This window comes from Ictidomys tridecemlineatus, chromosome 1 (assembly GCF_052094955.1).
Source record: "Ictidomys tridecemlineatus isolate mIctTri1 chromosome 1, mIctTri1.hap1, whole genome shotgun sequence".
In the NCBI taxonomy this organism is placed as follows: domain Eukaryota; kingdom Metazoa; phylum Chordata; class Mammalia; order Rodentia; family Sciuridae; genus Ictidomys; species Ictidomys tridecemlineatus.
In genome coordinates, this window is record NC_135477.1 from 14,042,911 (window position 1) to 14,057,014 (window position 14,104).

General features: G+C 30.3%; 1 protein-coding gene across 11 annotated transcripts in view; it reads right to left on the reverse strand.

Annotated features, from left to right (window-relative positions):
* Atrnl1 (attractin like 1) overlaps positions 1–14,104 on the reverse strand; it is a 694,372-nt gene that overhangs the window by 453,424 nt on the left and 226,844 nt on the right. For all 11 annotated transcript variants that reach the window (XR_013437181.1, XR_013437180.1, XM_078044839.1 and 8 more), the window contains exon 21: positions 6,960–7,012. Coding sequence is in view for 9 of the 11 variants with exons in the window: in XM_078044839.1 (XP_077900965.1) it covers positions 6,960–7,012 (53 nt within the window). In the remaining 2 variants the exon portion in view is untranslated. The remainder of the gene's footprint in view (positions 1–6,959; positions 7,013–14,104) is intronic.

Here is a 14,104-nt window from a genome sequence, read left to right on the forward strand (position 1 = left end):
TTCCAAAAGTAACAACTGCTGTGAAAAGTTTATGAGTTCAACATTTGTTAGATATATTATCATAGAAAAAGCATGAAGTTGTTATCCTAACTCTAAAAGTAAATGATTACATGACATTGGGTACACACTACACACTTAAACTCCCTGGGTCTTCATTCATCTATCAGTAAAAGAGGATGAACAATTATCACAAATGCCTTTACATTAATGATATTAATTAAGAGACTTTCACATAATGTATTATGACCTATTCAGAAGCCACATTCCTTTATAGTATCTCAAAATAGCTAAACTTTCATTTTTAGTAACAAATGACATCTGTTTAAATTTTTATCTCAATCAAATGTTCCATTAGCCAACTTAAAACAAACAAAAAACACCAAAGCTTGAAACTCACTTTTTTCTTTAAATAAATGACTGATCTTTAAAATTGTTCAGTGATGTAATAATCCTACCTTATGTCCATAACAAATTTATTTATTTTTTATTATTTCTTACATACATGACAATAGTGGAGTGCATTACCTTCATAATTTTTGCATTACAATTCTTAATACACCTTAATACTACAATTTAAGGCAACTTTTACTTGATAACCTATCACATGATCTGCAAATATTTTTGTTAAGCAATACCATCAATAAAAATGCCTGCACATACAGCTAATGTCCATGTGTATCCATTTATTTATGAATAGTTTATATGAGTATACTGCCATTCAATAGTTATTGTAAGCTTTGCTATAAGCCACACACACTACTAAGTGCAGGAACCTACCAAGACAAAGTCCTGGGTTCACAGAATTTCATTTTAGTAAAATTTCATTGAAAAATCTAGATTCAATAAACAAACAAGGAAGATAACTTTCTACAATATAAGTGTTAAGATGAAAACAAATGATTTGTGATGTCTGTAGGAGGTCTTTTTTGGTAGGATTGGAATAATAGCTGGGGATACAGTAATGGAGGGAGAAAAATAATAAATGTAAAATCCACAATTAAGATAAAGTTGGTATGTTTAAAAGTAAGCAGATTAGCAGGCACAGTGGTGCATGCCTATAATCCCAACAACGCAGAAGGCTGAGGCAGGAAGATGGTAAGTCGAAGATCAGCCTCAGCAACTTTATGGAAATGCCAAGAAGTTCAGCAAGACCCTGTCTCCAAATAAAATAGATAAATAAATAAATAAATAAATAAATAAACAAATAGGTCTGGGTTGTGGCTCAATGGTTAAGTACCTCTGGGTTTCAATCCCTGGTTTACCAGGGAGAAAAAAAAAAGGAGAAAAAAAACCATACACATACAGTTTAAGAAAGGCACTTACAAAAATAAAATCATGTCACATAGTCTGTTTTGTGGTGCTATAATAAAATACCACAGATCAGGATATTTATAATGAAAATTTTGGGCTCACAGTTCCAGAGGCTAGGGAGTCCAAGATCGGGGACCAGAATCTGGTGAGGGTCTTCTTATGTCATCCCAGGGTAGAAAGCAGAAATCATTTACACTTTGTAGGATAATGTTTGTCAGAGCATATCTTCAATATGGTAAATATAAGAGGTTTGAATCTCTGTGTACATTAGGGTTACATCAAGCCTATTTGCAGGGGGACCAACCATAGCCTATTTGAAAGCACTTTATTATATTCAGTGATTAAAAATGTCATATAAAACAAATTCACTAACAAAATAAGTTAGTTTGAGATATGAAAATTGTTTTATCCAGATATGGAACAAAAACCAGTATAATTTCACTAAATATAAGAATTAACTGAAGTGTTAATTGCTTTCATTATTTTGGATGAGATAGATTTTAAGTACTTGAGATTGACATATGTTTTTTTTAAAATTTTCAGCTATAATGATTGGCTTATTATTCAGTCTCTCATTTTGTGTGCTAAAGTTATATACATTGAATTGTTGGGATGTATTAAAACAACAATTAAAGTTGTTACTATAATTGAGAAGAATTTCAGATTTTTTTAAAAGGACCATTTTATGAATAGCATCTTTATATTTTCCAAGAACAATTTAGTATACGACTTCTACTCTCTTAGAAATATGAATGAGCATGACAGTGTTCTAATATGTTCTTAGAAATATTATGTTTCATTTACCAAACAAAAGAAAAATATCAAATCCAATAAATAATATGCTTATAAGTAACTTCCTTCAGTTATTTATAAGACATAAACAATAACAGCTAAAGGAATTACAGTGAGATGAATGGATAAACACTTTGGATTTTTAGTAAGATACACTAACTTATATGTGATAAGGGGCAGAGATGAGCACTTAATATAAACATAAATGTATTAATTAAACATAAATGTATTAATTAAATTCCTTTCAAAATTTGTAGTAGAGTATTACAAAGAAAACCCGTCCAGAATTCTAAATAACAGTAAAAGAAATTCAAAACAATAGTCATTTATCAAAGGGTAAAAGGTAAACTAAACCAAGTTTATCAGATAACTTGAAAATGTAAGAAAGTACTGCCATTAGTAGTTTGGACATTACATATACTTGAAGAGTAAATGAAACTGGTATTAAGTAAATGCTTGCATAAAGTGACTTTCTGTGCTCTAATTCTGTTCTCTGAAGTATACAACATTTTTCACAATTCAGTCTCTCATTTTGTGTGCTAAAGTTATATACATTGAATTGTTGAATGTATTAAAACAACAATTAAAGTTGTTCCTATAATTGAAAAAAAATGTTTCAGATTTTAAAAAATACCATTTATGTTAGTATTTTTATATTTCTCAAGAACAACTGAGTATAGTACCTCTGCTCCCTTTTAGAAATATGAAGGAGCCAAACAAATTATCTTTGCTAGAAACTTTCTTTTATAAATGAAGCATGACAGCTTTCTAACATATTCTGTTTGGGGTTTCAAAGTAACATTGAAAAACTACTCCAATGGTATATAGGGTATAATTGCTACTGTATTACTTTCAATTAAGTTAAACCACATTGCAATCAACTACTTTGAGTTATAGTATAGACCTGCATCTTAAATTTTGATAGATTTCATTAACACTATCATAAGAATCACTGCACTTTCCCTTTCAAAACTTCATAAGTTTCAGAGGCCTTATAACAAATGACAACACTGCCATCTAGTGCCCCATGACTATTCCTTCCACATTCATAAAAGGGAGTGGTGTACAACCAAGAGAGGACCTAGCCAAAAAGGTAGGCACTAGCCACATGTAGCTACTACCTGAAGGGTACTAATTTGAACTCAGGTGTGCTTGAAGTACTGAACATTAATTGAAATTCAAATAATTAGTGCAAATGAAAGTATTTAAGTATCTCATTGATTCTCACTGCGATATGTATCTCTTTAGATTTTCTATATCCTCTTAGTTCAATTTGGGCAGTTCATATACTAAAATGGAGCAAATTGTATTTCATGCACATAAGATTATATCCAAATGAACCCCACTACTATATTACTATAATGCCCTAATAATACATTTTTAAAAGAATTTAAAAGTGTTCACCAAAGCAGAAGACTATAAGATCAAGAAACTAAAATTAATTGTATATGCTCATATAAAACAAAAATTAAAAAATAAAATTTTAAAAGATACAATTCAAACAACAAATGTTGAGAAATAGGTATACATCTAACAGACTATGTTCAAGGTACGAACACATGAAATTGAGTTCAATAGTATTAGTCATTATAGAAAAGAAAATTAAAACTACAACGTTCCACTTAACATACTCTAAAGTATGAATAAAAACAGACAATAGTAAGCATTAATGAGGATGTACAAAAACTGAAAAATACAAAAATTGTTAGTGTAAATGAAAAACAGTACATACAGGATGTACGATCAGCAGCTTCTTAAAACATTAAACATAAGTTTACCATACCATCTATCAATTATACTCCTAGAAAACTACTGAAAGAAAACAAAAACATAGGTCCACTGAAGAACATATGCATGTTTATAATGGCATTTTTATTAATAGTCAAAGCATAGAAATAATCACAATGTTCATCAACTTGTACATGGACCAAAAAAAGGCATTGTATACATATAATGCCATTCACTAATTTAAAAACTAAAATCAATATATTAACAAAGTAAAATTAAAACTCCTATGATCATTTAAATTAAACAAATACACATTTCCAATAAAAATGTTCACAAATAGGAATAGAAGGGAATCTCTTCAAACTGAAAAAGTCAGCTTGAAAAACAACCTAATCACGGCTGGGGTTGTGGTTCACTGGTAGAGCATTTGCCTAGAATGTGTGAGGAGGCACTGGGTTCGATTCTTAACACTACATAAAAATAAATGTGGCATATATACACAATGGAATATTACTCAGCAATAAAAGAGAATAAAATCATGTCATTTGCAGGTAAACGGATGGTGGTAGAGAAGATAAGTAAATGCTAAGTGAAGTTTGCCAATCCCCCAAAAAAACAAATGCCAAATGTTTTCATTGATATAAGGTGGCGTAGGGATGGAGAGCATGGGAGGAATAGACTAACTCTAGATAGGGCAGAGGGGTTGGAGGGAAAGGGAGGGGGCATGAGTTATTAATGAAGATGGAATGTGATGATCATTATTATCCAAAGTACAGGTATGAAGACATGAAATGGTGTGAATATACTTTGTATACAACCAGAGATATGAAAAATTGTGCTCTACATATGTAATAAAAATTATAATGCATTCTGCTGTCATATATAAATAAAAAAGGTCCACCAACAACTAATAAAATATTTGGGGGAAAAGAAAAAAAAAACCTTACATCAGACAAGAGTATCCAAATAAGAAAGAAAGAAACACACTGCCACTAGATGTAGAAGACCTTATTAGTATACAGATTTTAATAGATTCTAATAGAATCTATTAAAAAAGTATATGAACTAAAATGTGAGTTTAGCAACACTTTGGGATATGAAATCAATTATAAATACTAGAAAAAATCAGAAAAGAAATAGTTTAAAATACCACTAGCTATAACATCAAAATATAAAATATGTAGGAGAAAATCTGACCAAAAAATGGAAAGCCTAAAATATAGTGAAAACTATGAAAAGTTGCTGAGATAATTGAAAGAATAATAACAAAAATAAAAGACATATAGTGAGTCAAAAACTCATTGCAGTTAAAATATCAACTCCTCAAATTCATCTATAAATTCAGCTCAATCCCAGTCTAAATCCTAGCATGTTTTTTGTAAAAACTGACAAGCAGACTATAAAATTCATATGCAAATGCAAATGAAATTTAATAGCCAAAATAAATGTGAAAAATAAGAACAAGGCAGGTACAGTGGCACATGCCTGTAATCCCAGTAACTCAGGAGGCTGAGAAAAGAGGATCTCTAATTCAAGCCTGGTCTCAGCAAATCTGGCAAAACTATCAGCAAGTAAAATGACCCTTTCTCAAAATAAAACATATGAAAGACTGGGGAATGTAACTCAATGCTAAGGCATCCCTAGGTACAACCCCCAGTACTTAAAGAAAGAAAAGAAAAGAAAGTTGAGTTGAGGGATAAATAGCACCTGATTTCAAGGCTTATTTAAAACTACATTAGCCTATAATCCCAGCACTTGGGAAGCTGCAGCAAGGGATGGCAAGTTCAAAGCCAACATTCAGCAATTTAGCAAGGCTCTAAGCAAATAAGTGAGACTCTGTATCAAAATAAAAAATAAAAAGCTAGGGACATGGCTCAGTGGTTAAGCGCCAGTGGGTTCAATCCCTGGTACCGGACAAACAAACAAACAAAAATCTACACTAAAAGTGCTGTTGGTATAAAAAGTAGATTTATCCATGTAATATAATAGCACCCAGAAAGAGATCTACACATATACAAACAGCTGATGTCCTATAAAGATGCACAGGCAATTCAAGAATACCTCGGGACAGTCTTTAAACAAATTGACTTGAGCATGCTTAAACATTTAGATGCATAAATTGAGTGAAAAGAACTTCAACTCATCACTTATAATATACATTAACTCAAAATGACACATAAGCTTAAATGGGAAACTCTTAAATATGAAACTTCTAGGAGAAAACCCTTTGGAACCTTTGGTGATATTTCACAAAATAACAAACTGGTAAGTAGAAGTTCATCTTAATTAAAAACTGTTAAAGAAAATACTTTTAATAGGATAAAAAGACAAACCAAAAACTAGAAAAAAAAATTACAAATCACACTTTGATAAAGGTCTTGTATCTAGAATAAAGTATCCTAAAAACTCAACAATATAAAAATAAAAATCCATTAAAAAATTTAACAATGTATTTAATAGGAAACTCCATCAAATTAAATATGCACATGACAAAGGATCACATGAAAAAAAAAAGATGCTTAACATCATTAGTCATTAGGGAAATAGAATCTAAAATGAAAATCAGGTATCTTTACACAATTATTACAATAGTTCAATTGTAAAAGGCTAACTGTACATAGGGTTAGAGATGTAGAAGGACCAAAACTCTCCTCTACTGCTTAAGGGAATATAAAATGGTACAACCATATGGGAAACTGTTTGGCTGGATCATTACCAAATGAAAATATCTATTGGCACAAAATCAGCACTGTTTTTGATAATTACCAAAATTATTCCCTAATAAAACTATCATAAAAAACTATTTCTTCAAAAATTAATCATAATGAAAAAAGATTGCACTAAAATTACCTGAGTTTTCTTAAGTCTTATATTTTGTTCCATGTTCAAAATAAGATCTATTGTTATTTTACAATTCAGAGTAGGAAAAAAAATGCCCCAAATACAATTAAGAGAATATAAAAATATATATTATCTTTCTTAACAATATATATGGAATTTTGTTGGAAAACCTAAGAAATAGAAATTCTGAGATAATAAATGAAAATTATAGTTATCAAAGATTATTTTATTAACTGAAACCAATAATGCCAACCAATTATTTAAAATGAAAAAAATAAAATACTTACAATAACATGTTCCCCTAAGTGGATTACCAACATAGCGATTTTCAGAGTCACATCTGTAAAAACAAAAACTTATTTACTATTAAAAATGTAATTCAAAGCCTCATGCTTTTCTTTATTTAAAAAATTAACTTTATGTTAAACATCTTAAAAACTAAATTGCCAGGTAAAATTTTAAAAACAAGGTCTCACTAAAGTATAAGGGAGACCAATAACATAGACATTCAAAGGGGAGGGAGGACAGCAGAGCATGGGGAAGCACTGAGTAATGAAATCTACCAAGTTATGCTATGTCCCTGTGTGACCACACTACAATAACTCCTGTTTATATATAAACAACCATATGTACTAATTAAAACAATAATAATAATAATAATAGTAATAATACAAGGAAGATCAATAGAGTACAGCAAGTGGATCGTAGGGAGGGAGGACAAAAGGGAAAGGGCAAGTCCTGGGAAATGAGATTGATCAAAGTACACTATGTGCATGTATAAATATGGCATAATGAATCCCAATGTTATGTATAACTATAATGCAACAGTAAAAAAGAATTACAAAAGAAATGAGTCTTCAAAGACTTATTTGTAAAGACGTTTGTGAATGGAATGAAAGAAAACTACATGGAGAGAAAGAAACATACTTAGGAGAAATATAAAATACCAAAATATGGGACATGATTATGAGTTTGGCATATGTATCATTCCTTAATAATATAAGGAGAAGAAGTTGAAAGTCTGGATGAAGAGATAGAGATATTTTTAGGTGGAAGAAAACATTGAGGAAATTCATAAATCTGTATTTTCATCCTTGTGATATTTTTGAAATTAACATATTTCCCCACAGTTTCTATGAAAATTAATCTGCATTTTAAAAATATCTTCTCAGTTGTGTTGGGAAGTTTTCTCTAAAAAACAAAAATCCCCCCAAAAGTAGACTAATATGGGTTAAACTCAGAAGCTCAAACTATTGGTTCATGTAAGGAAATTATTAAAAATGAAAAAAAGAGCATTCAAACTCATGAACTCCAAGTTAAATACATCAAAACAATAGCAGTGGGAGAAAAGTATGGTTTTCAAATTATTGAAATATACACTCTCCATTCCATTTACAGAATAAAATTAAAATGACAATTTATACTTAATAGAGTATAAATTTTTTTATACTTATAGCTTCATTTGCATAATATTATTTCTTGAAATATTTTCTACAATAAATATTATGAAATATATACAGCAGGGTAACTTAATGCAGTGATTTAATATTTAAATTAAATTAAGTTTAAAATTTAAACAGGTAAGACAGCTTCAAAAAAGTCTTTGGTTTTAGGAGATCTCATTAGTACAGAAAAATATTTTAATAAAAATATTTTAATTCATGAAGAAGCAAATATTGGGAGATAATTGGTAAAATAATCACATAACATTCTCACTATATTTTTAGTGGTGTGTCTCCTAATTATTATACCATCCAAAAAGATGAACAGTAAAGCTTTTCCAAAGATTAAAGTAATAATTTCAATAATTAAAATAAAAATTTGATAGCTTTCTATACCTCTAGCTCTTTGAAACAAAGAAACATTGGGTATTAGATTGTCTGTGATTTCTCCAAAGATTAATTTTTAAGTTGTAGATATATAAGATATATAACAGCATTCTAGCTTAAGAAAATAACCATTATTGCTAGGTCAAGCACTTCATAATCTACACTATTCCTATGCCATTGCTAAATTCTTCAGGTTTACCTCCTTAAATCCCATCACTTCACACCAAGGCTACACATACACTGAAGGACTAATTTACATATGACATTATAGATAATGTGACTTGTCATAAACAGCATCACAATTCTACTGTTACAATGGGAAATATTCAGCATAATATTCCCTGCATATCCTACATGCCCAAATAAACTTCAAAATTTCACAGCAATCTAAAAATTATAACTCTCACAAATGACAACAGATTTCAAGTAATTTTTAATTGATAATATATTGCATTTAAGAATTTCAGGAGAGGAACGTATTTCTCCAATATATGGCAGTAATAATTTTCTTCTTTGTTAATAACATTTAGTTTATTCAAATTACAAAATTTTATAATGAGCTGAAAATTAATGTAAAAATATTTACTCTAAACACAATACAAGTTTTACAAAGAAATGGCTATTTTTTCTTTCCAAATCACAAATTTTCTCAGAAGGAGGAAATTATAGAATCTTGCCTAGGAAGTAAAACTTAATCTTTCACTAGTCAAACCCAGAATTTTATCAGAAATAAGAAACCAACACCATATTTTTTAGCATTAAATGGAAAGGGTTAGAGAATTTTTAAAGTTGTCCAACATAAAAATTACATTCTATTTTTAAATTTTTTATAAATGCAAATTAAAAGCATCTTATCTAAAATGCTTTGTATTAACCAATGATTATCATGAGAATTTTCACTGTATTAAAGTATTTTTAAATATATGAATTGAAACAGCAACCTTTGATAGTTTAATTTTAGGTATTAAATGAATTATAGTCTCCTGCAAATAGTCAATAAGATAGATAGTTCCACAGGAAACATAAAAATGAGATTTTAGACAAACAGCTTAAAAAATACAAAAGTGCATGCAAAAATAGAAAGGCATTCTTTATTCTTCATTAGGATAGATCGACATCATGATAGCAATTAAATTCAAAGATAATTTTAATTCAACTTAATTGAATTAAAGAACTGTAATGAGATTTCAGAGGAGCTAAAAAAGTTTATCTAGTTACTCACCTGAAAAAATAAACATGTAAGAATAGCCAGGAAAAATAAATGAAAAAGAAAAACAGCTTTGAAGGGAGCTAAATTAAGATATTAAAGTATACTCAAAGTCTCTATCATTAAATAGTATTGCATTTAATATTAGCACATCAATAGACCAAAAGTATACAACGGAAATTCCAGAAACAGACTCAACTATCATATATTGAATACTCAGTATATAATAAATAGTGCCTTAAATTACTGGGGTAAGATGGCTTTTTCAATAAATAATGCTAAGACAACTGGATAGCCATCTGGAAAAATGTAAAAATTACATCCAATTTTAACACCTTACACAAAAGTCAAACTCCAAATGGATGAGAAATTTGAAAGTAAAAAAATAAAACTTTATAGATACATGAGAAGAAAATTTGGGTGAATTACACTATAACTTTAAAAATTATATAAATTTAAAAATTCCAGAGATTAGACTGTTGACTCATTTGTTTGGACTTAAGCTTAAGTAGCTCCCTGAATGGGCAATTTTAAAAGGCTAAGAAATATGAGTACATTTTTAAAAGTTTGCATAGCAAAAGAATATGTCACTAAAAAAGTTAAAAAATTATGACAAATGGAGAGCAAAATATTTGCATATATGTCAGAGAAAAAGAAATAATCTCTAATTTACAAAGAACTCTTTAAATATAATGGAGGAAACTAACATACAGAAAATTTTGCAAAAGACATAAATGCACAATAGACAAAAAGTGATATAAAAATAGCTCTTAAACATATAAAAAATGTTCAACTTCAAAAATGTACTTGCTGTTAAAATTATACCAACATGCCCATTCTTTCCTACAAGATTGAAAAATGTTTTCAAAAGCATACTCTGCTTACAAATCTGTGAATAAAGAAGCCCACCCATATTTGTCTTCTGGAAAAATAAAATGAAAAAAAAATTCACTATGGAGGGGAATTTGGCAATACCTGACAAAATTAAATTATATATGTATTTATTCTTTGACCCAATAATCTCACTTAATGGAATTTACTCTGAAGATAAACCACCAACATTATAAATAAACACACACACACAAACATAAACACCCAAATATTCAGTATAGCATCATTTTGATTACAAAATAATAGAAAATACCTAAATTTAAAGGCATATGAGATTTATTAAACTATATACATGCATACCATGTTTACTTCTTTAAATGAAATAAAATCAAAGAATTATGAAGATCTTTATGATCTGATATTGACTGAGTTCCAGAAGATATTTTAAAGTAGATATAAAAAGTAAAATTCAAAAGAGTATCTATAATATATCTATAATATTTTCATTTGAGAAAGAAGAAAACATCTAAATATATAATGTTATGGTTTGGATATGAGGTGTCCCTCAAAAGATCCTGTGCTAATGCAGGATGGATTGGAGGTAAAGTGGTTAGATTCTGAGAGCTATAATCTAATCAGCCCTTCCTAGTTTGAAAGGACTAAGTGATAACTGTAGGCAGGTGGGTGTAGCTGGGGAGAAAGGTCACTGGGACATGCCCTAGAAGGTACACGCGTGGCCCCTTCCCCTCTTTCTCTGTGCCCTGAACCCCATTCAGCAAGCTACTTAAGCTTAAGTCCAAACAAATGAGTCAACAGTCTAAGCTCTGAAATCATGAGGCCCACATAAACTTTGCCTCCCCTAAGTTGTTCTTGTAAGAAATTTTGGTCCCAGTGATGAAAAGCTCACTAAAATACCTACTAAATAATGTGAAAAATTAAATTAAATCAGACCTTGTAGCACACACCTGTAATCCAGCAACTCAGGAGGCTGAGGAAGAAGGATCACAAGTGCAAGGCCAGCCTCAGCAATTTAGAAACACCCTATCTCAAAGTAAGAAGTAGAAAGGATTTAGGGATGTAGCTCAGTAGTAAAGGATCCCTGTGTTAACTCACAAGTACAAAAAAAAAAGTTTATTAAAAAGTATAATAATGTCAATATTGATACCCCACATCCAAGACAATTTATTATTAAAAAATTGAAATCCAGGCATAAAAGTATGGTAATACCTCCAGTAGTACAAGAAGTGTAAATGCTAAAATTATAAGGCTGTTTGTGATATTTCCAATAATTGTTAACATGAAGTAACTAGATAATCTGAGACAAACTTAAAAATTTTTTTTAATGTTTACAAACACTGAGGAGCAAGAAAGTAAAGAACTATTATACCAGGATGTAAATCCCAGGGTATTGAGTCTTTTGGAGACTTGCAGACTCAATAATCCAAGGGCTCATAATCGGGAGTCAAGGTTGAGAACAGTTATTTCAGAAAGAAAGAAAAGGAAGGAAGGAAGGAAGGAAGGAAGGAAGGAAGGAAGGAAGGAAGGAAGGAAGGAAGGAAGGAAGGAAGGAAGGAAGGAAGGAAGGAAGGAAGGAAGGGAGGGAGGGAGGGAGGGAGGGAGGGAGGGAGGGAGGGAGGGAGGACTAGAGTCTAGGCCAACCAAAGGTCTATGAGCTAGCTAAATACTTCTCTTTTGGGGTTAGAAGCTCAAAGACGCTCCGAAATAAAGTCATGGAAGGTCTTCCAGATCCTGTACATCTATATTGAACCATACTCATCTCTGAAAATGATGAAAATACTACTGCCCCTAGGCACATAGCAAAATTAAATTCTCTTTTTTAAAATGATTTCATCCTAGGTATCAGGCCACCTATGAATAGATTTGCAAATATAGTATCTGATACAAAATAAGAAATAGCTAGGCGCTGGGCTGGGGTTGTGGCTCAGCAGAAGAGTGCTCACCGAGCACATTTGAGGACCTGGGTTGGATCCTCAGCACCACATAAAAATAAATAAATTAAAGGTATTGTGTCCAACTGCAATTAAAAAATATTTTTTTTAATGGCTAGGCGCAATAGTACACATCTGTAATCCTGGTTGCTTGGGAGGCTGAGTCAGGAGGATCGAGATTTCAAGGTCAGCCCCAGCAATTTAGAGGAACCCTAAGCAACTCAACAAGACCCTGCCTCTAAATAAATTATTTTAAAACGGGCTGGTGATGCGTCTTAATGATTGAGCATCCCTGGGTTCAATCCGTGGTAAAACAAAAATTTAAAATGACCAATTGTGAAAACAGATAAAGGATCAAAAACACAAACCATCAGAAACAAAGGATGATAGAAAAAGAGCCAGGAGAATTCAGATGGTATCAAGGAGAAGGTATAGATCTTCAAAGAACAATACTTATTATACTTAAGGACATAGCAGGCAAGATTCAGACTCTGCCTTAAAAATTGAGAACTTTAAAAGACACTTAGGGATTATAACAAATAAGATTAAGAATTTAGTATAAAAAAGTAGAACTAAAAAAACACAATGAAAATGCAAGAAAAACAAAAATTATCCCGAACAGATGAGATTCACAGTGAATTAGACAAAGTATAAAGATTAACTGAGAAAAGGTGAGGAATGTATTAAAAAGTATAAGAGATATAAAAAATATGGTACCAGTGAAGTTGAGAGAGAAATGGAGAAGAAGCAATGTTTAAGGAGTAAGTGTTGAACTTTCTGAATCTCTGCAAACTGATAAATAAGAATAAAAATAACTACATACATCATGGCAAAGAAAAGCAAATAAGTTAGAAAGTAAAAGAGATAAAAGAAGAAACTGAACTCTAAATATTATATATCTTTTAAGAAAACTGAATAATTAAAATATTTCAAATACACACAAAAAAATCCAGTCAATTGTCTACCTTGATGAACAACTTGATTATGGGAAAAATATGTAGTTTTTAAACAGAATCTTTAAAAAGCCCCTAACAATGTGTAACACAGGGATGTGTGAGATTATTTTAAAATTAAGAACCTGTCAATGACATATGACATAAGAAAATCCAAATTACAAAGTGATATTTAATACACTTAAAACCAACAAAAGATGTGTATCCAGAATATTAAAATAAATTACTACAAATAATTTTTAAAAAACAGAATCCAGTGGAAATAAAAATCACAAAAAACTTGAAAGACTACAACTTCGTAAAGAGAGACTTCAATTGATGATTAAAAATATGTACTATTTTAAGGATTAAACATGTTAAGCTTTCAAGAACAAAAGAACTTCTTTAAATAACATAATTACATATCCATCAGAAATGTTAAAATTAAACTGTTTTGAACATCGAATATAGGCAAGATTGTAGAACATCAAGAAAACTCATGAAGCCCTGTGAACAACAGTACATTTTGTGTAATCATTTCACATGAGATAAAAAATATGGATATCAACAATACATAAATGTATAAACTTGTGAACCTGAAAACATATACATGAACGTTTATAAAACATCAATGGTAATGATTAAAACAGAAAAGCAAAACTTGTAATTCCATATAGGAAAACA